This window comes from Solea senegalensis, linkage group LG17, assembly GCF_019176455.1.
Source record: "Solea senegalensis isolate Sse05_10M linkage group LG17, IFAPA_SoseM_1, whole genome shotgun sequence".
NCBI classification, from domain to species: domain Eukaryota; kingdom Metazoa; phylum Chordata; class Actinopteri; order Pleuronectiformes; family Soleidae; genus Solea; species Solea senegalensis.
The window spans coordinates 7,865,296-7,889,818 of NC_058037.1; the positions used below are offsets into that span (position 1 = coordinate 7,865,296).

Sequence of the window (24,523 nt, forward strand, 5' to 3'; positions counted from 1 at the left end):
ACGTTTCGCGTGGGCGTGTCTATGCAAATCACAACCAGTTTGAGCACAAAGGCCCCGCCCCCACATGTGTCCCGTCAGTCAGAGTTGAAGCAGTCAGACAGTCTGAAGGTATGTGAGACAGAGACGGAGGTAACAGCTCTCAGCTGACTTGCAGTGTATAGTTTCAGCTCTCGGTGCAGACAGGGAGTAGGAGGAGAGTCTGCAGTCTGGAGTTTAATATGCCACCTCACATGGATTACTTCTACCACGAATCCCGAGTGCCTTCGGCCTGCGGCTTGACCCGGGAGGACGAGCTGGAGCCCGGGGTCATCAGCTGTATGCTGGTCGGAGACGGAGCCGTCGGGAAGACGAGCATGGTCGTCAGCTACACCTCCAACGGTTACCCCTCAGAGTACAAGCAGACAGGCTTCGATGTCTTCTCCGGTGAGTCACAACATATGTTCTACTCTTTTCCATTATCACATTTTCCAGGTTCTGTTTTTTATCAAGGAAAATACTGAGTCTGGAGTATCAGTCTGCTGGGTTAGTGTGGAGCTTATTCAGTTTCCACTGAAGTATGGTTTATAGTTTAAATGTTCTGTCACCTACTGCCAAACCTCCATCAACAAAAGTTTTGTTTTTGTTTTTTTTCCTGTTTCATATATTATTCAAAGTGTGCACTCAAAATTGTTATAACACATTCGAATATTGATTGTTATTTTGGAACTGTTCACCCTACCTCCACTCCAAAAAAACCAAAAACAAAATAAAACCCATATTAGATTAGAGACTATCATCTGCTAAACTGAAACTTAACTTAAACTTCTCTGTGTGCCATAACTTACATAACTTGTTTGACAGTGAGTTTCAAACTAACTGATTTGTGTCTCTGCTTTTTAACAGGTCAGGTCCAAGTCGAAGGATCTCCGGTCAAAGTTCAGCTCCTGGACACTGCTGGACAGGTAAGACAATAATAATTAAGTTACCATTACCATCTATTTCCTAGAAGTCAAATTGTAGTGTTTAATAAGAAGGGGACAGAAATGCAGTATTTCAGATGACAACTACAACCAACTGCATTATTATTCTGTCATTTATTGCCAAACATCCCTCTTATTACATTATGTAGTTTTGTTGAATTGTTGTTTAGGAAGTTGATTATTGAGGTGTCTCATGTGTCATACACTTGCTCAATCTAAAACGTGATGCATAAGGTTTCACCATACTTAAGAATGAAAGAGGTTTCAGTGAGTCAGTGACTTTCTCTCGGTCCTCATCCATCTTTTGTCCAGAGCGTGATAGTGACACTAACTCATGCTTTCTGTCTTAATTTTCCCATCAGGAGGAGTTTGATGAGTTCAGAGCTCTCTCCTATGCCCATGCAGATGTCTTCCTCCTGTGCTTCAGCATGGTCAACCCCACCTCTTTTCACAACATCACCAAGAAGTGGGTCCCAGAGATCCGCGCCTACAACCCGTCCTCACCCATCATCCTCGTTGGGACACAGTCGGACCTTTTACTTGATGTGAATGTTCTCATTAACCTGGACCAATCGAATGTCAAGCCCATTCTGAACTCGCGGGCCCGAAGCATGGCAGAGAAGATCAGGGCTGCAGACTACATCGAGTGCTCCTCACTCACCCAAAAGAACTTAAAGGAGGCGTTTGATGCGGCCATCTTTGCCGCCATCAAAAGCAAAACTCGCAAGACAAAGAAGAGGAGGTTCTCTGACAGGCGCACCAAAGCGTTTTCTAGGTGCAGCTGGAAGAAGTTCTTCTGCTTCATCTGAACTATGTTGACCGTTAACCCTATGGGTTGTGGGCAAAATTAACTTATTTAAGTTCTTTACTTTCACTTGATGCTACAGGTTCTATTTGTGGTTAGTTTAGCATCTTTCTCTGTGCAGTGTTTGGCTTTTTATTCGATTTGTGGGATGCCAAATGGTGCAGATACAAGGGATGGTTCACAGTCAGCAGCATAGACACAAATATCAGTGGGGACAGCAGAGGATTCTGGGTCATTCTTATCCAGGATCTCAGTTCGTGATCCGTCAGGTGGACTTAAGGAAAGCAGCTTTGTTTACAATATATTTAAAGGCAGAATATACGTCATCTATGTGTATAATAAAATATTGTCTGATGATTTAATTTGTATGTATCATTGTTGACACATGTAAAAGAAAAAGGGCAGTGAAGTGAGACTTGAAAGGAAGTGAAAAAAAATCAGATTTACTCGATGAGACGCAGAGAGAGAGAGAAAAGCCAGGCTCTCATGTAAATGCTTTGGATTTGCATGTCAAGCTTTGCCACCAACTGCAGCCTTTTACTGTAAGTTGGAGAGAAACAGAAAGAGTAAGGGCCATATTTGAGCAGATGGGCGTTAGCTGCCGCTCTGTTGTATTCTTGCTGTCTGGTTGCACCAGCTTTTCTTTTTTTATATATGCAGCAGCTGCAAGTTCAGGTTGCAGAGCATGGTGCCGCGTTCTGACCTGTGTGTGACAGCTCTCTCCTGGCTGGTTATTTTCTGGCTGTAACGCCAATGCGATCACCAAGACCTGCATCTCTAATGGAATTTTATCAAACCGATGTCGCGATTAAGGAAATAGAAGCCGAGTGGGAGGATTTTGTTTGTGACAAATGTGTTTCCTTTAAATCTTCTGCTGAGCACAGGAACTCGTTTTAAAATCCCTCTGTCTGATGTGAAAGCTTGCATGGCAGCAGTAACCCATGCCTTTTTGTTCTCGTAACTCTTCATCTGCATCTGTAAAAGCAAGCACTGCAGGAGTCTTGACTTCCACCCTGTAGATCCTCCCACTTCCATCAGCCTGGCTCTTTTATATATGCCCCTCTTTGTTTACATGTTCAATACACTCCTTATCTCCTGAAAAGCCCAGTGTGTGCAGAGGTAGGTGATGCTCAACAGCCTCCGGGTGAATGTCAGTGTATGCTGTGCACTTTTAAAAAACAAACTCTTTTTTACCTGTGACAATTACAACTATCATACATACAATGATATGTGGTTGATATACAAGTATATATACGGTATGTTGCTGGACTTTACTATGCTTCTTGTGGAAGTCATTTTAATGTATATTCTATTCTGTTTGTTAAAACAGTTTATTTGTCATGTTTCTGATTAGACAAAACATGGATTTAAATTGCATCTGTTTACACCACTAATGCCTTATAGCGTCTCCCTCTCTCTAACCTGTGTGTTCTTTTACGTGTCGGAGTGATGTGATGCAAATAAATGAAATGCAAATGATACTTTCTTTTGTCATGTGTATTTTGAGATAAACATTTTTGCACGTTTGACACAATTTGCACCATAATAATCACTGATTTATGTCTGATTGTAAGTTACTTAATATTCAGGGTGGTTGGGGTCTTGTTTAAGGGGCCACCAAAACTATTAAAACTCAGCAAAGAACTGTTCACTCCGGGGAGTCTGAATAATCCTCATCAGCACACCAGGTTCTTTTCCTGAACCAGGTCCCTGTTGAAGGATATGATAAGTAGCCTCAGGTCTCCAGCTGTGCCATAGGTCAACCAATTCTAATGCAATCCACATGACCATTGATGGGGTCTGGCGGTGCCATACTGTGACTGATCACTGTGTCTTCTTTGAAAGGAACAGAGAGACATTCAGAGGAGATGGAATCACTTGTTCACAAAAATCTGCTTTGTGCTGATTTAATACAACAATGGAATCAGCACATTACTATTATTCCATTTTCAGAGGAAAATGTACTGTACAGACAGACAATACTTAAACAACAAACTGGGGTGAACATGACAGGGAGGCTATAAAACAGTTGTGGATGCAACGGCTCTGCAGTGCATTTGTTCGGTGCAGGGTGGGTGAGTCACAGATGAATAGGAGGCTTAAAAACACCCCAATGCACCAGCAATGTGTTTGCCATCAGTCAGTGTGCCGTCCATCATGCAACCACGTGTCATGGTTCTGTTTGTACGGCTTTTATCGATGGGTTAAAGCAGGACATCCTGCGTCTCAGCCCAGTGACCTTTTATGGCACGGTTACGAGTTTTGTCATCTGACACAAGTGGACTCATCATGACCTTTGATGTGCACATAAGGGAAGAAGTTAACACCAGCCATTGCCATTTGTTTGCCAGGTTTGATTAGTGGTCAACAAGGGAGGGATTTAAATTCAAAAGCTGCTCCAATCAATATTTTAACTACAGATTAAATTACTATGAGCGTTACAAATAACTCCCCCTCAATTTGATTCAGTATGTTTTAGCATCTCTCTTTTAGTTTTTGAGGCCTTTCTTTTTTTGTCAACTAAAAGAGCTCAAAACATTTCTAATAAGAGACTTGTGAACGGTTGTCTTGTGAACATATAGACCAGGTAAGTATATTCCTGGTGGAGACCTAAACAGAGCTAAAGGGAAAGCGAGTGTTAGACTAATCATTAATTAGGTTGGGAGACAAATGAATAGTACTAGATAATATTTGGTAACACATGGTGACCGTTAAAAACTGTAGTTGATAATGTATTCACTGTGGTGATTACAGGTTTTTAGCTGTTCTCGTGACAAAGTTTGTATTTACCAAGTTAATACTAGCAAAATAGAATAAATTAAACTGACAAGAAGTCACCAAGAAACAAAAAATGAGTGATCTGACCAAGTTTTCAGAGTAACACCAGGTTGATCACTTGAATATCCATTAAAGTTAAGACAAATCTCAGGTTTCAGCTGAGACTATTAAGAATAGAATAGAATAGAATAGAATAGAATAGAATAGAATAGAATAGGTCTATTGTCCACCAAGGTGGAAAATTGTCTTTGGCTCATCAATTACAGACGACAAAACAACACTGATTACACTAAGAACAAGACCTAAAACCTTACACCTAAAATCACAATAAAACACATTTAAAGTATTTGTAAATTTTACAATAAGAGTACAAAGTGAAAAGAAGAGTAGTGGTTTGGTCATTTTGTTGAATTAATGATGCAGATTTCCCACCAAATAATATAATTTTTTAACAATTCTTTGCAGACCAAAGTGGTTAACAGTGGCACATATCAAAGGAACACTTTAAAATGCGAATGCTGTCTTTGATAAAGTTCGTCTTGCTTTCCACCCTATCTCTCTTTGTTTTGCAGAAGAGTAAAGGATGAAGAAGGTCAGACAGGAACTCTATGGTTATTAGCAGCTTCAAAGGGAGCAGCAGTGCAGGGTCAAAACCAGCCATGACGCACCTTTGTCAAACGCACATGAAAGATCACGTCTTATCTATGACAATTTTCCAATCTTTATTCAAAAGAAAAACACAGATGCTTCATGTTGGTATGGGAAAAACCCGTCAAATATGATAAATATTATTCCGCAGCGTGAAGGTGGTTACACACTCTCACATGATGTAAACACAGACAGTTGCACAGTGTGTGCAGTCATCGTACACTCATTGAGCAATCGGGAAGGCCAAGTTGAACCGGTTTCAGGTTCCCAGGAGTTCAGTGAACTGTTTCTTCTCCTTCTCCTCCTCCTTTCCGTCTCTTCTCAGGGTTAGTCATCTTTTTTTTCTTGTCTATTAGGGCTGACCCTCCTCCCAGGATCCCCTGCACCTAACAATTGTGTCATGAGTAGTCAATCAGCTCTTCCTCTGGCTCCCGGCCAGTTTCACTCTTGCTGGGTTTCACTGTAGTCGAAGATTGGCAAAGAGGCCTGGGAATCAGCAGGTGCACCGACAGGTCTGCCTGTACGAGTGGAAAGCCGATTGGCTCACTGCTGCTGCTCCTGGGTCATCCGCATTGGCAGTTATGCTTAAGGGGAGACTTGGCATGACTCGCAGTGTCTTTTTCACACATTGTTGTTGTTATTGTTGTACTTCCACCTTTACCTGCTGCCTGTGTGTTTCTGAGAAATGGTGACGGATGCGTGTGTCATTATGATTGGGTGGCTTTGCTCTAACTGAGTTTTAAAGGCACAGTGTGTACAAATAAGCAACATTTATCATGTTGCAGCTAAATATCCCTCGCCTCACCTCACCCTTCATTTACCTTTGTAGCCAGTTATAATCAAAAGATGTTTAGTTTGTCCATTGTGGTCCAAAATGGTGGCCTCTGTAGCTCCTCATATAAATGGAAAAGACTCATCAACAACAATCAGTACAATATGTGAACTCCTACTAGACCATCACATGCGTGAGCCACTGAAATGTGATTTTGCACACTACAGTAATAAAGTCAAAAAGATTGTACAATTGCTCAATTTCACAGCACTGGATCTTTCCAAAGTTTCAAAGTTGATTTACATAACAATTACTCACAGGACAAATTCTCTCAAAACATAAACTGTGAGTTTCGGTGTCAACCGCAGCCAATGAGACTTATCCCAGTTCCTGACTGTAACTGTGCCTGAAGGCAGCAACGATTATTTCTGTCCCTGCATCTGCTGGGCTTGTCATTCACGCAGCTGAGGAAAATATATGGGAACAGCCGAATGCAAACAACCTCCAACACATGCAAACAAAGTCAACATCTGTGCATAATTACAAGCTTTTGCTTTCTTTTAATTCAAATATGCCGTGCTGTCACGTATGAGGGGTTAGAAATACATCTGAGCCATTTGTAGCTTTGTCGCCTCAATCTTAATCTGCAGTCATCAAGTGAAATAATGGCTTTATAGTGACCAACAGTGAGCAGATACGAACAAAGTGGTGCAGAGATAAAGTTCACGCAGCCTGACCTGAGATGAGACAGCTGAGGAGGGCATTCAGGGGATGATTAGCTCATTAGCACTTCAATCAGGCCTCGTCTCAGGCCTTATTATGTTACTGGTGACACGTAGACACGACGCTGGACAGCGTGAGCTCTTCACAGCTCAGGACACACACACAGAAAGTCTGTGAGAAAGTGGTGCAATCAACTGTGGTGTTTGTAGTGTCAAAGGAGGAGGACTGATGGGTGGTACAGAGTTTTCTCTGAATTCACAATCAAACTATGACACAATATTTGACTTACTTGAGTATATATTTGAAAAAAAATAAACATAGCTTTTAATAATTATGTTTGTCTTTTTGTCTTTGGCAGCACTTTGGATTTCATTTGCATGTAAACACACATAAAAAGAACATACACGACAACAGCAGCAATACTTTGCAACAGTGACCCGCAGTGTCAATAATATAAGATCTGATATTATGATAAATGGAGAAGAATCAATGCATTAAATGCAGTAAAGCACATGCATTCGTATATGTGTATAATGTACACATGCCAGCTATATATTTTAACACACTCACTGAAATACACAATATAGGGCCCGGGTTAATGTTTCACAACAAACATGGGACAATTACCTGACACGTGAAGTATACACAGATGTTTATTGTGATAGCATCACATCCGACCCTCTGTGTGTCCAAGTCTGCTCCTGTGATGAAACAGACGTAGTCTGATGAAAGTCTGATTGATGGTTTACTCACTAAAGGTGTCACAATCTTATCAACACTCTCTGCAGCACACATCTACCGACGTATTGTCTTTGAGAGCGGCAGCAAACGACCACATTATCTGAGCAGAACAGAGAGCAGGAGTGATTTTTGGCAGATCGTAACACCTTCCTTCTGATTTGAATTAAAAGGGACAACGGTTTTCTGAATGGCTTGTTTGGAGGGGTGGGGGGAGTGATACAACTAGTCTATATTATCAAGTCTGAGATACACATTGGTTGTAGATTAAAAATGTCTTTGAGCTTTGTCTATTTCACCAATCAACTCCTCTGTGACTGTAATCTCCAGTACTTGCAGTGAGAATAATAGAGTTGTTGGCCCTTTTTTTTTTGCAAGAGTAATGCGATCATAGGATTGATTTTTAGCTCCATGTTGAAGGTCTATTTAGATTTGCACTTTGCACTACTTATACAGGAGAGAGTGTTGTGAATGAATTAAGAACATGCAAAGTTTCTTTGGCATAGATTTAATATGATATTATAATAAAGGGTATTTAAAGGGGGCAGATATATGGCAACCAGGGGATAACTAAATATAAGGTAGATTATGGGTCTTTATGATTTATAACATTTGTTGAACTCTGGATATTGTTGCTGTTTTGTTCTTGTTTTGTCTTTTTAACATTCTGTTGAAATATTATGCACTCGACGCATAGTATATGATTTGTAAACATGTATGTAAATGAATAAACACTGTTGATCATACTGTAACTTCAACAGCACAAATTGAAGTAAAGTTTAAAGGGAGATTCATTTGGGTTTGCCACTGTTTATCAAACTGCATCTAAATCCGTCGCAGAGCTGGAGATGACGACACGTAACCACGGACCCTATACTGTAAATACGACTGTGTGCATGTCAGTTCTGAAAAGTGACAGTTAACTTGTTTTGGAGGGAATATTGAGTGTTGTTTGCATATGGGAAGGGTGGGATTTGATTGGAGGTGAGCCTGTAAATAGGGTGTGTCCTTGTCTGGGAATCAAGGGGGTGAAGTGTTCTCACAGTGGCACTGAGGGATGAAGAGAGGAGGGAGGCGCTGCAGTGTTGTGACATCTGTACAACACACATGGTGGCAGTGGAGCAAGCAAGGACATTGTGCAAGTCAGCACAGCTCTCATAACCTCTGCTGGATACACCACACACGCACACTACACAGTTTCAGTGTACACGCGCTCAAACACCAGGGATGTGTTAGAGGAGGTGTACAGTGTGAGTGTGTAAACACGCAGCTTCCTCAAAACTCAAACAGGCAGACACTCGTGACCATATGCCAACACATGATGGAGCGCAGCTAATAATGACACACAATAGATATTGTTTGTTTCGCTCAAGTTTCTGAGAGAGTGATACGCTTTGTCTGGACATGTTGAGCAGAGAATGACTGGTTGCCGTCCAGTTACTCACAACACAGTACAGCGGCTTAGTCAGACGGTTTGTGACACCGGCATCAAAGGTGTATTATATGAATCAGTCCTTTACAACATACTCACACCTCATGAGGATGTGATGTAGTCAGTCGGAAGTTACTGCCTTCGATGGCCGTGAATTTCTACATCTCAGTTTTCACATCATTGTACCTGACATGCTTTTTTTTTTTTCGTTTCACCACCGCTTTCTCTTCTGCAACTCTGCAGGGTTGGGATTTCACAAAGTACTTTTATGGCTCCTTCAGTCAACATGCTTTCTATGACTGTCATAGATGAAACATTAAACAGTAAACGGCTGGTCACTGTATTACAATTAGGAAAACGTCAGACACAAAACTCTCCAATGTTATACAAAATGACTCCTATTTATCCATCCATTCATCTTTTAACACTTTGTCTTCCACATGAGGGCTGCGGAGGGTGCTGGTGCCAACCCCATCCACTCACATTCACACCTAAGGTCAATTTAGAGTGTCCAATTTGCCTCATTGGAAATGGGAGGAAAAACCCACGCACACACAAGGAGAACATGCAAACTGCATGCAGAAAGGCCCTCTTTCCAACTGGGTTGCAAATATGGGTCACCTTTCTGCAAGAGTGCTACACACTACACTTGTTACTATTATTTCAGAAATCATTGAAGTTTAGAAGTCTGTAAGTTTTCATAACCAGTCCATACATGTATAACTTGAGTGACTGTACTGAATTAATGTATGATGTCAGAGAATGATGACACACAAGTAGAAAGTAGTATGAAATCAAAAATATTCTAGTAAAATGTCTAGTACAGTAAAGTACGTGGTGCACTGAATGTTTTTTTTTCAACACTGATGTGTAAAGTATTCATGATGTAACAGAAACTTGCCGTGGGGCTTCCCATTAGTCAGGATAATGAGACAACCTCATCCTGTTGCCTGTGCTTACACACTCACAGTCGTATATAGATACAGACATTTTGACCTTCGCCAGTAAAATGCAGGATCAGCTTTAAAGTCACTGTTAGGTTGAACCGTCTCCAAAAAAAAATAGTCTTTGAACTTTAAAGAAGGATATTAAAGCCAAACTTCAATTTAAAATAATGATGTTTATATTGTATAACTTGAAAACGTGGACTTTTTGGTCTGGTAGCACAGGTTTCTAGAGCTCCAAACTTTTTTGGCACTGCGATCATTTTCCACTTCTCCCTCACTTGTGTGTGTGTGACTTATTATTCCACATGTGATTGGCATGAGGTAAACATAGGGGTTCTCGCCGAACAAGTGACATCGCATCTCTAAAAATGTGCGACTCCTTCACGTCAGATTACAGATGAGACGTACTTATGCTTATGTCTCGCGTGTCACATACAGTATCTGCACATACTTGTACTTATCTGTTATCACACACACACACACACAGGAAGACAGCCCTGTTATCATGACATCAGCAGCTGTCTGGGGGAAGTTTCCATCAATGGGATGAAAATTAAAGATGGGGCTGACCACAAAACAATAAATGACATCACCGGAGTCATAACAGTTAAAGGGTCTGTTTGTGCTTTGCCTCATAATTATGATTGATTATTAAAAGTAATGGACCCAAACAAAACACTCCATAAATGTGATGAGGCTTTCAAGAGGCTGGAGTCATTGTTAATGGTCTCTTTTTCTCTTTTTACAGTTTCATGGAAACCAGTGCATAAAAGTCACTGTTCACAGACACAGTGGTACCACTGTCAGTGAAGAAACTAAGCAGCTGTCAACAACAACACAGTATATTGCCAATATGGGAGTGGAATTGTGCAGCACATACACACACAATCAAATCTGACAATTTTAAGGCCAATGACAGCATCGTTGTTGCAGCTCAAAGACAATCAGAGGATTTGAATATGGCAGTTTAGACCCGCCCTCACACACAGACACAGACAGGGCCATATGTCCTGGCTCTTTTCTGTGAAGACAAACAGAGAAAATGGATGCGTGTTTGCAGGTAGCTCTCTGCTGTCAGCTCCCCTGACACAACCTGAAGAGCAGGCTTCTGCCTCTGCCAGCTGGTCTGACGAGAAATTCACCTCTCTTACCTCACATCTACCAGGTGACGCTGCAAGGGCGTGGCCTGAGAGGAAGCAGTTTCATTCGTTTAATTGTGCTTTTCAAACTTTTCATTCCACTCCGAAATGAAATCAGATGGCGGGAGCTCAGCCGTGACTAAAAAGGAACATCGACTTTTACACGCACTGCCATGAATGGTTTCTCTGAGCAGGGACAGCAGCAGCATGCAGGCTGGGTGTGGCGATAAAAGCCTAGGTAAACATCTTTGGACAGCCTGTCTACTCAGGTCCGACACTCTCTCCTGTCAGAGGACAGAAGAAAGGCAGCACTGGACTTTCCTTTTGTGAGGAAATCTGGTTTCTAAGCAAATAAGTTTCCCCCTGAAGAAGAAAACTATTTATCAAGGTGGTTGGAGACGTCAAAGCAGTGTGTCAGCCTTTAGTTAGGGGGTTGATGAATTACCTACATTCATCTTTGAACTTATATTGATGTATTACCAGCACAAAAAGAAAAAAAAACTTCCTGCAGCATAAAGATCCCATAGTGTCACAACACAAGGGTTAGAGGAGGATTTAAAAATGACATATTATTATATATAGTGCACTTTTAGCAACGACCATAAGAGCAGCGACACTGTTCAGTCAGTCAGAGGATCATGTTACTGAAAACGTTCCACAAAGCTATAAATGATCTTTTGTGCCAAGACCGGTTCTGCAATGCCGCCCAACAGACCGTACTTATCCTCCCAACCTGCAGCTTAGTCTTATCTGTTCTTCTGCTTCCGTTCAAAGAAACACCGTCTAGTTGAACGTGGAGGAGGCTGAGTACTGTTGAACTTGAATAGACTGCACATCATATTGGGTTGCACGGGCTTGTCCACGCGGGATTCACACAATAAAGGACGCCTTTTGAGCGTTAGGAAACAATGAGCTGTACTATGAGTCCCCAAGGTGAGCTCTGATGACAAGCAGTAGACTGAAGTGTTTGACTGTGGAAATTATTACTTGGTCCAAGTTGTTTTTTACAATAACTCTCCATGATGAAAGAGTAAATGGGAGTAAACAAATACAAACACAGGTGCCCTACAGGGAGGTAGACTTCTTTACGAGACTGTATACATGTACATATAGATTCAGCGTCAAAGAATGAAGTAGATAAAGATAAAATAGACTGACTTTATGAGGCGGGGTTTTTTTCCAGATTCAAATCCAAACTGCCACCGAGTTACACCTGCCTGTGTGGACCAGTAGGTAGACTGAATACACAGACGTGTTCCAAACAATACAGTGACACACTCTTTCTTCAGTGCCCCTCAGCCGTGAACACAGAGAGAATACAAAGACACAGAAGAGTAGTTTTATTTGAAAATGTCGGGGTTTTTTGGGTCGGGTGAAGTGTGTCAAATGACTAACTTTATTGGTGTACTTACATATCTTCTGTTAAATCCATTGTGTTGGACTTTTTGGGGGTAATGGGTAAAAAATGCGAGTTAGTTTGACAGTTTGAGGAAAGTGCTTTTTCTGTTGCTTAGACTTTGGTGACATTAACACCAATCTCATGTTTACATGACAAAAGCAGCTTAGCTTTGCCATAAACAGAAACTAAAATAATCAGAGCCTGAATCTGTTTGTTTGTTTGTTTAAAAATTAGAATTAACTCCTTATCTACTGCTTAGTCAACACTACCAATACGTTTTGAGCCCTAAATGTGTTAGTCTACATGTAGACTTATTCAGACCAGCTGTTTTTCTGTTTTCCCTGTTTGTACAAAGCATTTAAAAGACTATAATATAAGAGATTCAATTGTGTGTGTGTGTGTGTGTGTGCATGTGTGTAAACTGTGGGTGGTAAAGAGACCCTCCCCAGCTCAGCAGGACGCTAAACCCTCCTCTTCCACTAAACCGATCCCCACAACCTAAACACCATAAGCTGATTTTACAGTCGCCACAAAGATAATGGATAACTATCACTTAATGAACTGTCAAATGAAAATCAGCTGTGATGACTAACAGAATAGACGAGCGTGTGAACGTGAAATACAGCCACAGACATACATAATGTGGGCAAACTAAACAAGTAGCTGTGGGATCGCAATCCACATTAAAAACAGAGATAATTAAGAGTCCACACCAACGACTGGCATCAGTCCACACCTGAAGAAACTCTGTGTTCACTCCACCAAACCCCCACTGTACCTGTGATTTCACACACAGTGGGGGGGGGGCTGACTGCTGGTTTATGAGGCCTGCTCAGAGGCCCTGAGGTGTCACTCGTGGACACTCCCAGGCTTTGCCCTCTGCCTGGTTCCTGACCATTTCACACCTCAATGCAGGAGAGACTATTATCCTGTCAGAGGGCCACTTTTCACAGCAGAAATCACAGCAAAAAAATCACACCCTTGTGCCCGGTTTGTCGTCCTGTGGAGCACAGAGTTCACACACCGGTCTGACCTGCAGCTGCAGATGGTTGTCAAGAGATAAAGTGGATGGAAAATACAAGGCCTGGTGGGAATCACAGGCCGACTACTGGTGAAGGAAAGGCCTCTGAACTTCAGACTGAAGGCAGTGGAAACCCATTACACTTCCAGACACGCTGGTATAAATTAGTGACGACCACAAGCAAATGTTCTGAAGAACTTTATCATCTTGGTGGAAAATACTGAACACATACTCTCACTTTTGTTTTTTCATTTGCCTGCACATACAGTACTGCTGTTTACACATACACTTGAATTACTTCTGCTAAGCTCTTATTGTCTGTCTTTTTAATCATATTGACACATTTTATATATACATATATATATATATATATATATATATATATATATATATATATATATATATATATGGACATTAATTAAACACTGATCTATATGAAATTAAATCTAGAAGATATTTATCCAGCATCACAATTTCAATAGTTTGCTAACAATTCCTGACTTTTCATTATTCCTAAAGGTCAACATTTGCATTTCTGTGTATTGTGAAACTGATCCTCCTCACTGTCATTTGATCTGAGTTTATCTCAAGTAATAGTTCTCTTAACAGGTCTTGCAATATCTCCATGGACAACTGTCTTTAGGGTGAAGGTGTAGTTATGAGGAAGTGAAAACATATTTGAGGAAGAAGGCGTTAATATTTTAAAAATATATACAACACATCTGACATAATATAATTACACTATAAAAATCATTCATAGTGTCTTAAAAAGCTCAATTCTGAATGTTTCCTATTTAACAGTGGACAAAGACTAAAGTGAAATGGCTGATCAGCTCTTGTATCATCTAAATACACAATAAGAAGAGTTTAATTTGGTTTTCTTCTGCCTGCTGTACATGAGTTTAGCCTACTACTGCCCCCTACTGGGGAAGTAAAGTAAAGCTCCTCAAACCCTGACCAGAACCCCACTTGTCACACAGATTGGTTCCATGCCCCTTTTCAAATGATGAGCTGTTCAGCTAATGATTCAGTTCATCATACATTTTAATTGGAAGAGTGTGAAAATACTTGTATATGAAAATTGTGTACAATACAGAAATTGGCATAATAAATTAATACAGGGAAAATAATTGGTTCTTAACTACACAAGCATTAACAAAATCAAATCAGTATATGACTATAAAATACACTGAACATTTAATTATATTAAATTAAATTAAATTTAACTAAATTAAAGATACACAAAACCAATGGTGTTCTACTTTTATTCACTAAAAACAAAACTAAGACTAAAGAAAAAAAAATATTAAAGGCATGCTGTACAACCAGAAATGCTTGTGCGTCATCAGCACTTCGAAAGAATCTCCTGACAGCTTTTGTAAACCTTCACCAAGCAATTGAGCCTGGGCTTTGAACTCTGAAAGACAAAAAGAGGTTGCTCATTAGAAACAGGTTACTCTGAATGTTTACGCTCTCAACACAGCAGGTGGACAAACAAAAACTTTGAAAGTTGGCGAAAGCAAGTTTACGTGTTATATGAGACAGAAAGCTTACACTGTGCATTCGCCCTTACCTGAAACAACGGCACAACACTGGACACTGCATTGGGTTCTGAGGGGTCCTTCAACAGTACACAAAGGTAGTAGATGATTTGTTGCTAAAATAAAAAGCATGATATATCAATTCACTCAGTTTGTAAACACATATACTGAAATAACTGCAGTACGAGAATCAAAGAATGAATTGATATTAGCATAGAGCTGAAACGTATCTATTCACCATATATATTGCTTCATTAATAACAATATCCTTGATCTTGCTGATCTCAATGAAAGTGGTCGTTTCGCGGCCTGAGGCGTAGCTGGAGGACACCTGGATGCCTAAAGATCCAATGACGAGTAAGGACTCATGGTCCACCTTCACAAAGTGGATGTGCAGCATCATACCGACCAGGGTGATGATTATAGCACTGGACAGAACAGCGGTGTTCTGCAAGAGAAGGAAAGACGTTCACATGAGGGGCCTCTTCATGTGAATCCTACAGTTCAGAATCAATAGCATATTGTGACAATTTTAATTTCATTTTTATGAAATGTTGGTGGTGCTTCCCAAATATGTTCTCAAATGTCTTTTTTTGTCCAAAAAAAAACAAGGATTCAGTCCAAGAAGGTTCAATCTAGCTCACAATTTTAATTTTATTTCTCAAAACTATGTCCTTCTCTTTGTCTAGTGTAAGTTTGTTTGCTTACCTTATACAACGAGAAGTACTCACTGTACCTTCTCTAGTCACTGAAGGTCAACAAACACAGTTACACAGTCAAAGAAAAGAACATAGCTTAGAACAAAGGATTCAGTGTTAATGATGTCTTTGTTATATGGCGCAAGGAAACCAGAAAATATTCACATTTAAGAAGCTGAAAAATCTGGAAACTTGTATTAATTATTCGAAAAAACACTCAAACCAATGAATCAATTATCACAATACTTAACAATTAAGTAAGTAATTGATTATTTATCAATTATTGATTAATTAATTGATCGTTGCAGGCATAGAGAAAATGGTGATACATTACAAAATTGTTTTCCAACATTAAATCATGACATTCTCAAATGGCTTGTTTAATCATCACACCAAAGATATTCAATTGTTGTGATTTCTTTGTTATATGACGCAAAGAGACCAAAAAATATATACATTAAAAAGGCCGAAAAATAGAGAACTCCTATTTATTGATTATCAAAATAGTAAATGTTTAAATTAGAAGTAATTTAATTTCTGACAGAAATGCACTGTACTTATTGCAGATAGGAGAGACAATCCATAGCGGTTGATGATTAAATGTGAAACTGCAATTCCAAACTACTGTTTGTCAATATTATTTTTATTATGCCATTATAATGAGCACTTTTTGAACACAAGAATGTGATATTGCTTTGTGTCTGTCTACACAAAAACATGATAGACCACAGAAAATTTCGGGGCAAGTCCCCACCAGGTCGAAAGGGCTGGGGTACCCCTGAGCAAGGTACCCAACCCCCATTGCTCCCCGGGCGCTACTCAGTGTGGCAGCCCACTGCTCCTAATTCTAGGATGGGTGAAAATGCAGAGAATATTTTCCCTAAGGGGATTAATAAAGTATCTAAAACTAAAAAAAAAATATATATATATATACAAAATTAGGACATTCTGTCACACCTGTTTATGGGTTAAGACTTGGTTTTAGGATAAGCTTTAGAGCTGGGTTTATGTCAGGGTTAGGTTAAAGGTTCAAATTCAGAATCTAGTTATAAAGGTAAGGGTGATGGGACTAGGGAATGCATTACGCCTTTGAGTGACCTCACCAAGATAGCTGTACAAGAATGTGTGTGTGACCTTATCAGGACCAAAACCTTGTCCTTATAAGGCAGAACATCATTTCTGAGGATCTGGTTATGTTCAAGGCTAAGGTATGAATTGAGGTTAGGTTAAGGTTGGGGATAAATTAATGGAATTCATTGCAAAGTCCTAAAGCGAACCTCTATCCCTCTCTGTGTGTACTGGCAAGATTGAGAATTGTAACATATAGAAGGAGAAAGCCACCAGAGCTGGTGAAGTTTTACCTCTGTGAAGAAGAACACAGCGTATGCCAGGAGCCAAACGGAGCAGGTGAACACCATCACTTTGCCGATGGACACTTTGGGGGAGCTGACTATGAACTCCCTGCAGAGGCTTGAGTGGGTCTGACAGTTCAAAGATATGGATTTGCCACTGATGTCAGTGAACGCATCGTCTTCCATCGTGACGGCCTCCGAAAAGCAATAGTATCAAGGTTGAGAATAAAAACAGAGTTAGCTCAGTTAGCTAAAGATGAAAACGGGTTAGCTCGGAACTACCGTTAGCTAGCTGCTGTAAACGGGGAGGATCATCGAAACGCGCAAAGTCAACGGCGTTTACTTAGCGGCAGTGCATAGGAACCTATATTTAATGCTCCAGTTACATTAAAAGAAAGGAAATACAAGATGTCAGAATTGCGAACGTTCCCACAACAAGTGTATTGATGCCATTAAACAAAGTCGAACTCGTTATCAACACCGGGGCACTCGGGTTCGATAGAGTTCATGTGGTTCTAATAAACTAGAGCAAGCGACGACCCATAAACTCCACAGCAAACAGAATAATATAAATAATTAGAAGCCTATAAATAAATTATATATGCGTACGCACTCAATATTACTTCACCAAATTAGTATAAATTGCCGTCTCCGCCCACACCGGTGTACGCCGGCTACAAATGAAAAGTTCCCCCAAGAGCAACTGGAAGTTGCAACGCATTGTGGGTAGTCGTGGCATTTCGCTAAGTGCCATCCAAGTTATTGAAATAACTTTTGTTCAAGTTCAGTTATACACAATTTAAGAGTACATTTAAGTAAATGTGCTACAAGCCAAACACGACTCTTTATAAACGTAATGAAATAAGTTGTTTATTCTCAACGACACCTAACGCCTCCATTACCCAGTGTGCATTGCGTATTTTACGACTTTTGACCTCTGGATAAAAACAAGCCGATCAGCTGATGTAAAAGCAACAACATCTACAAGGTCTGATGAAAAACAGCTCAGCTGGCTAACTGTGTGTGTGTGGCAGTCGGTGTATGGTGTTGGTGTACGTGTCCGGTTTTAGACTGTGCTGAGGCAGCGACTCAGGCGTTGTCCGTCCGATCAGTAGCCGCTGCTAAGTCAGTCGACTGAAATGAAGGTAGCTTGTTTAGTCACAAGTGAGACTCTTTGTTTAGCTAATAGTAGCTAGAGACTGGTAATTGTTGAGTGAGTTATATAGCGCATTTCATGGGATTTTGACCAGCATTACAGCAACTTGTCATCGTCTGTTGAGGTGTAACATTATTAAAAGAGGCAGCTAATGTTGGTTAGCAAATTGTTGTTCCAAAACATAAAGTAAACACTAGTCGGGACAAGTGTGTTTGAAGCTGCTGCCTGCATCGGATTTACTTCAGACTGAACGTCCTCGTTAAAAGTAAGGAGTAACAAAGTCAACCGAACATTTTATTGTTTTTCTTGGCTGCATTTTAAACTTTTAGATAATTTTAACATAAAAAGTTGCATCACATCTGGTCTCAGACATTTGTTCAACTGTACCATGACCTTGTGTCTTCCACCTGCACTTCTTTGGCAGTCTTGATATTCTGAGTAATATTTAAAGTCACAGCTCCCCCTTTCTTATCAGCATCATAGGTTGTGTCCTGTCCTGTCAGGTTTGACATGAGTGGTCAAGGTTCAGCCATAGATAAAGGAATGAACACGGTCCTAGTCTGTCAGGAGAGCTATGCCTGTGGGGGCTCAGATGAGGCTGCATTTGAATGTGATGAATGTGGCAGCTTGCAGTGTGCCCGCTGTGAACTGGAGCTCCATAGGCAGGAGCGGATGAGGAATCATGACCGGGTTCGGCTTGTACCCGGACATGTTCCTTTTTGTGACTCCTGCAAAGGTGACAGCAGCTGCCCTATGAGTGGTGGGCGGCTCAGAGCAGTGGTACGCTGCCAGGGCTGTAAGATCAACCTGTGTTTGGACTGTCAGAAACGCACCCACAGTGGAGTCAACAAGAAGAAGCACCCACTGACACCATACCCTCCGGTCAAAGCTCCTCAGGCGAGCAGCATCATGGCTGGGGAGTCAGAGATGGACATCCTGAAGGCCAAGCTGGAGAAAGTGTGCAGCTTCCTGTTGGTGGATGAGAAGGAGGAGATGCAGGTAAGTGTGTGAGAAAATGCCACTCACATCTCTCTCATGTGATGTCATGATGTGAATCATTTTGTGTGGATTCGTAGGTGAGGGATGAGGAAGACTTTGTCAGTCGCCTGGGCTGCAGACCGGATGAGCTCCTCAAAGTTGTCTCCATCTTTGGGAACACTGGGGAGGGAAAATCCCACACCTTGAACCACACTTTTTTCCTCGGGAGAGAAGTGTTCAAAACCTCACCCACCCAGGAGTCCTGCACTGTGGGTGTTTGGGCGGCTATGGACCCTGTGCACTGGGTTGTAGTCATCGACACGGAGGGACTACTTGGGGCTGGTAAGGGACAATCAAACAACTGATTTGCTTAATAACCTGAAACATAAATGGGGGTAATATGAGGCCAATCAGTTCCATCAGTTGATGTTTTTTTGTTTGCTCTCTTTACATTGATCACAAGGAGCCAATCAGGGTCAGCGAACCCGGCTACTTCTCAAGGTCCTTGCCATTTCTGATGTGGTCATCTACAGAACCCATGCTGATCGTCTCCATGATGATCTCTTCAAGTTCCTGGGTGATGCATCTGATGCCTACTTGAAACATTTCAGCAGAGAGCTGAAGGCGACGACCAGTCGCTGTGGTCTGGATGTCCCACTGTCCACCTTGGGCCCTGCAGTGATAATCTTCCATGAGACTGTCCATACCAAGCTTTTAGGATCAGGTACATAAAAGAAACCCCGTCCAAGATTTTGTACAGTACTGGTTCTGTCAAACTATATTATCAGACCTGACCTGGAGCGGGTTGTTAAGAAGTGGTTATTCCATCAAACTGCCGAACAACAGGGTTTTTTAAGCAGTAAAGTTCACTTATGAAATTTCTCTCGTGTGCTTCTTTGTTTTTTCAGTCAGACGCCAACCTGTTTGCAGCTGTCTTGCTTTACTAGCACAATGTTGCTGTTGTCTCTGTCTTGACTTAAAACAAATCACTTCTTGTTTGCAGTGAAGAAATGTTGCTGGGCAACATAATATCTAAATAAATACATGGATTAAATCTCATAGACATTTGTTTATATTTAAAAGTTGCACACTGCCATTTTAAGTTGTCCTGACCTTCACTCTCTTTTTTTCTTCTGTAGACAAGCCCTCTGAATCAGCTGACCGTCTACTTCAGGAACGTTTCAGGAAACTGGGTCTATATCCAGAAGCGTTCAGTTCTATCCAGTACAGAGGAACTCGGACCTACAACCCTCCCACAGACTTCAGTGGTTTGCTGCGCAGCCTGGAGCAGCAACTGGACAACAACACCACCCGCTCACCGCGTTCTGCCAGTGTCATCTTCAAGGCTCTGCAGGTTGTGATGCTTGCTTGTATAATAAAATGGGTGTATTATAGCCATGTATCTGCAATGAGAGCAGTATTGACTCTCCTCTCCCACATTTCCTCCTTCCTTCTCTCTTCAGGCCCTGAGTGACCGTTTCAGTGGAGATATACCAGATGAGCACTTGACCAGTAACTCTTTCTTTCCAGACGAATACTTTACCTGTTCTAGCATCTGCCTCAGCTGTGGGTATGTATCTCTCACTTAATTACCACACCTGTTATTCAGACATGATATAATGTTATCATACAATATCATTAAATATCTCTGTATATCATTTAAATTATAAATGGCAATAGGTCACTTATTGTGGAAAAAAACAACTTTTTTTCTGACTTGGTGTTCTCCCACTTCCAGCTCAGGCTGTAGGAGAAGCATGAATCACCTAAAGGAAGGGGACGACCACGAAGCCAAACATCGCTGCCGCTATTCTGCACAGTACGACAATCGCATCTACACCTGCAAGGCAAGTACAAACCTACAACGTCACACACATGCACATGTTAAAGTAAGCCTGATGTGATCTGAGTATCTGTGCTGAAATTCTCAGGTCTGCTACGAGGGAGGGAAAGAGGTAATAGTTGTTCCAAAAACGACAGCCTCATCTGACTCACCATGGTTTGGTCTAGCCATCTACGCCTGGTCTGGGTGAGTCCATCTGCCACACAGCCATTTGGAAAATGATTGTTAATTGCCTCCTTGTGAGCGCAAACAATACATCCATATTTATTGTGGTCAAAAAATGGGAAGACTTGACCAAGTGTGGTTCAGCTGTCGATTAAACTGGAACTATTTGCTTGTTTACTTTTGTCTTTGCTTAAATATAACAGTATCAAATCACAAAACCATAAGGCAACCTGATCTGTCTATTTATTAGTCGGTCTGAGGTCTTTTTTCTCTTTATTTAGGTATGTAATCGAGTGCCCCAACTGTGCAGTGATCTACAGAAGCAGGCAGTACTGGTATGGAAACCAGGATCCAGTGGAAACAGTGGTCAGAACAGAGATCCAGCACATCTGGCCTGGGGTGAGGCCACAATGGAGCAGCTTATATAAGATTCTGGTTAAATCAGTTCAACACACTTTTAGTCAAATTAATGTAGTCGCATTCACTTTTGGTGTGTTGTGTGTTTTCATTTTACCACACTGATCAAGACAAAAGTGCTGAAGATTAATATAAATAATGCCAAGAACAATTCACGCTGTAACAAACTGCTCTTTTGTTGTTGTTTCCTTGCCTTCTTTTCAGTCTGATGGCTTTTTGAAAGACAACAACAATGCTGCTCAGCGGTTGCTGGATGGAGTGAAATACATTTCTCAGTCAGTGTCTGAACTCAGCGTCAAGCCTGCCAAAGCAGTCACTTCCTGGCTTACTGACCAGATTGCTCCTGCTTACTGGAAACCAAACTCCCTTATCCTGGTACAGTACATGACTAAAATCAAACAAAAGCTAAAAAAAACCCCACTGAAAGTAGAACTGTTTGTAGCATTTTTAGAGGCATTTCCCACATGCAAATTTTAAGCATGAAACTCGATTCAAGAGTCACGTGTGTTTTTGTTATTGTTTGATGTAGAAATGCCATAAATGTGCAGAAGAGTTCCAGCCCAATGACACCAAGCACCACTGCCGTGCCTGTGGGGAGGGTTTCTGTGATGCCTGCTCCTCCAAATCCCGACCAGTTCCAGAGAGGGGCTGGGGTCTCGCACCCGTCAGAGTCTGCGATGCATGTTTTCACAACAGGGAAATCTCAACTGGTATGCAAATAAAAAAAACTTACAGGCTAAGGCAGTTTGAGAGTGTGTGACCTGATAGGTGGATGTTTTGCTGTTGTAGAGTTACTGGATGCTGCCCTGGAAGAAGAAGGAGGAACACTGATAGCCAGGAAGGTTGGGGAGGCTGTTCAGAACACTTTAGGTGCTGTAGTTGGTGCTATCGACATCCCTCTGGGTGAGCACTTGACTTATTTGCCTTATCAGAATCACTCCTTATTGAAAATCGCTCTGTCCAGTGTCAAACTGTTTGAAGTTGGAGGACTCCTAGTGGTGAGTTGGTCACAGTACAGGCCACATACAAACCCCATTTCTAAAAAAGCTGGGACGCTTTCTAAAAATGCATTAAACTTTTACTTAAAAAGTGCAGAGAAAAGATTGTCAGTGTTTTTACTGACATACCTAAAAAGATGATAAGAGGTGATGTGACCCAACAATAATGTTTGTTTAACAAATACAATTTAGATAAGTCAGCAAAAACTGCTGAAAATATTTTCTGTTAAACAGTTTAATTGAATTAACAAATTACAGATTTGAGTTTTTATTGGCTTTTTAGAGATGGAAATGGGTTTTGTATTTGCTAGTTATTTTCTGCCCATCTGTTCATTAATTAATCAACTGATAATTTCAGCTCTAAGTGTAGCTTGTTATTTAATATTAAACTCTCTCATGCATCCAGGCCTGGTGAAGGACGCAGCTCGCCCAGCATACTGGGTCCCAGATCAGGACATCCACTCCTGCTGCGAGTGTCAGAGGGAATTCGCCCCCCGTCTCTCCATCCACCACTGTCGTGCCTGCGGCCAGGGCGTGTGTGATGACTGCTCTCAGGAACGGCGCTCCGTGCCCTCCCGTGGCTGGGATCATCCCGTGAGGGTATGCAACGGATGCAACCAGAAACCTGGGGATCTCTAGCAGGACCAGGAGTGGGAGTTAGAGTGGAGAATGGTTAAAGATGCTAACTTTGATGAAAACTGGAATTAAATTCACGTGGCCTTTGGCTGAAAGACTTCATATCCTTGTTGCTTTTAGTTGCTTGTCTTGGCTGCTGCCTGACTGTCTTTGTTTCAGTTTGGACTTTTTTTCCCGTGTAATTTCAGTCCCTCAATGCTATTTTACTTTAATATGCCTATTTTTTTACACTGTGAAGAATACCAATCAGAGTGAGACTTGAATATAGCTTGAAGAAGTGCTACTCAGAGAGATTATGAAAGTGAGTATAGTTCATTAAATGCTTACTTTTGTTTGAGTTCAGGGAAAAATGTCCATGTGCCCCTTTAGACCTTTTTCAATCTGTACTCATGTACATGATGAAACCCTTATCCGTTTGACAATCCTTCTCAGTGTGATATACTAGGACTGTTATAGCACCTTTTGTAGTATGGGCCTCCATATGTAAACCATAATCGTAGAACTGATTCCAGGAAAGCACTTTGTAGTCTAGGAATGTCTCTGCAGGAGCCCTGGATATAACATTTGGGACTGGATCAAGAGGAAATAATGGAACAATGATCCACCACAATTATTTTGATCCACGTTTGACAAAATCTACTGTAGTTTTTCTCTACTGCAGCCTGACTTAGCTTTGGCTTTCCTGCCATTTTTAAACCAGTGGGAAGCCACTGATGTACTGTAGCACCAAGATGCATTCCAGCATATTTACTTGGTTATAACAACTTACAATAAGCCCTTTATCCTTTGTGGTTGTTAGTATATTTGAATGGATGGATGATAAGAGGACGGCTTTAGTCACGCTGTCCATGTTGACTGTTAAAACATTTGCATAGATTAAACATACAGTATATGGGGGAATTGTTTCATTTTAAATGGCCTCATTTGTTGAATATCTGTTATTGATGGGTCTGACTGCAGTGGGATAAAATAGAATATAACTGCTTTCACAGAGCTGGCTCACGATATTCTACAGAAAAGACTTTGAACTTCTAAGCATCTTTTTGAGGCTGGCCCCTCAAAACAGGAGATAATTACAAGAGAACAAAACCTTTACCCCATCAGCTCAGGCTGTGTAGATTTCAATATGCTGCAGCACCAAGTGAGCAGTGACACCTTATTAGTGCAACACAGTCGTCGTAGCATTGTAAGGTCTGACTCATTTGATAGTAACCGGATTTTTGTTTGTTGGATGTCAACAAATCATGTGAAAGAACACCTGATATGTTGACATCTGTGTACACCTTCAATGAATACAGATATAACACGGAACAAATCAATGCCTTTGTTCATGTATGCTCACAGTATGTATTAAACTGCAGAAACAAACTTTTGGGTT

At 41.1% G+C, this 24,523-nt stretch overlaps 3 protein-coding genes across 4 annotated transcripts; 2 read left to right on the forward strand and 1 right to left on the reverse strand.

Annotated features, from left to right (window-relative positions):
- Window positions 1–94: 94 nt before the first annotated feature.
- On the forward strand, window positions 95–3,245 carry rhov (ras homolog family member V). Its single transcript, XM_044048499.1, has 3 exons — window positions 95–423; window positions 883–941; window positions 1,322–3,245. The coding sequence occupies exons 1-3, from the start codon at window positions 219–221 to the stop codon at window positions 1,766–1,768; spliced, it is 711 nt and encodes a 236-aa protein (XP_043904434.1). The 5' UTR covers window positions 95–218; the 3' UTR covers window positions 1,769–3,245.
- Window positions 3,246–13,546: 10,301 nt separating this feature from the next.
- Window positions 13,547–17,583, reverse strand: pigh (phosphatidylinositol glycan anchor biosynthesis, class H). Its single transcript, XM_044049226.1, has 4 exons — window positions 16,962–17,583; window positions 15,141–15,350; window positions 14,935–15,018; window positions 13,547–14,778 (listed from the first exon to the last, which is right to left on the reverse strand). The coding sequence occupies exons 1-4, from the start codon at window positions 17,136–17,138 to the stop codon at window positions 14,707–14,709; spliced, it is 543 nt and encodes a 180-aa protein (XP_043905161.1). The 5' UTR covers window positions 17,139–17,583; the 3' UTR covers window positions 13,547–14,706.
- Window positions 17,584–17,758: 175 nt separating this feature from the next.
- Window positions 17,759–24,513, forward strand: zfyve1 (zinc finger, FYVE domain containing 1). 2 transcript variants are annotated; one of them, XM_044049218.1, is made up of 12 exons: window positions 17,770–19,107; window positions 19,185–19,428; window positions 19,550–19,810; window positions 20,226–20,440; window positions 20,550–20,656; window positions 20,825–20,933; window positions 21,018–21,115; window positions 21,376–21,493; window positions 21,716–21,886; window positions 22,041–22,221; window positions 22,301–22,414; window positions 22,916–24,513. In XM_044049218.1, exons 1-12 carry the CDS (start codon window positions 18,619–18,621, stop codon window positions 23,146–23,148), a joined length of 2,340 nt encoding a protein of 779 aa, XP_043905153.1. In that variant the 5' UTR covers window positions 17,770–18,618; the 3' UTR covers window positions 23,149–24,513. The 2 variants fall into 2 exon arrangements, with proteins under 2 accessions (XP_043905152.1, XP_043905153.1); XM_044049217.1 differs by having other exon boundaries at window positions 17,759–19,107; window positions 22,301–22,988.
- Window positions 24,514–24,523: the final 10 nt, after the last annotated feature.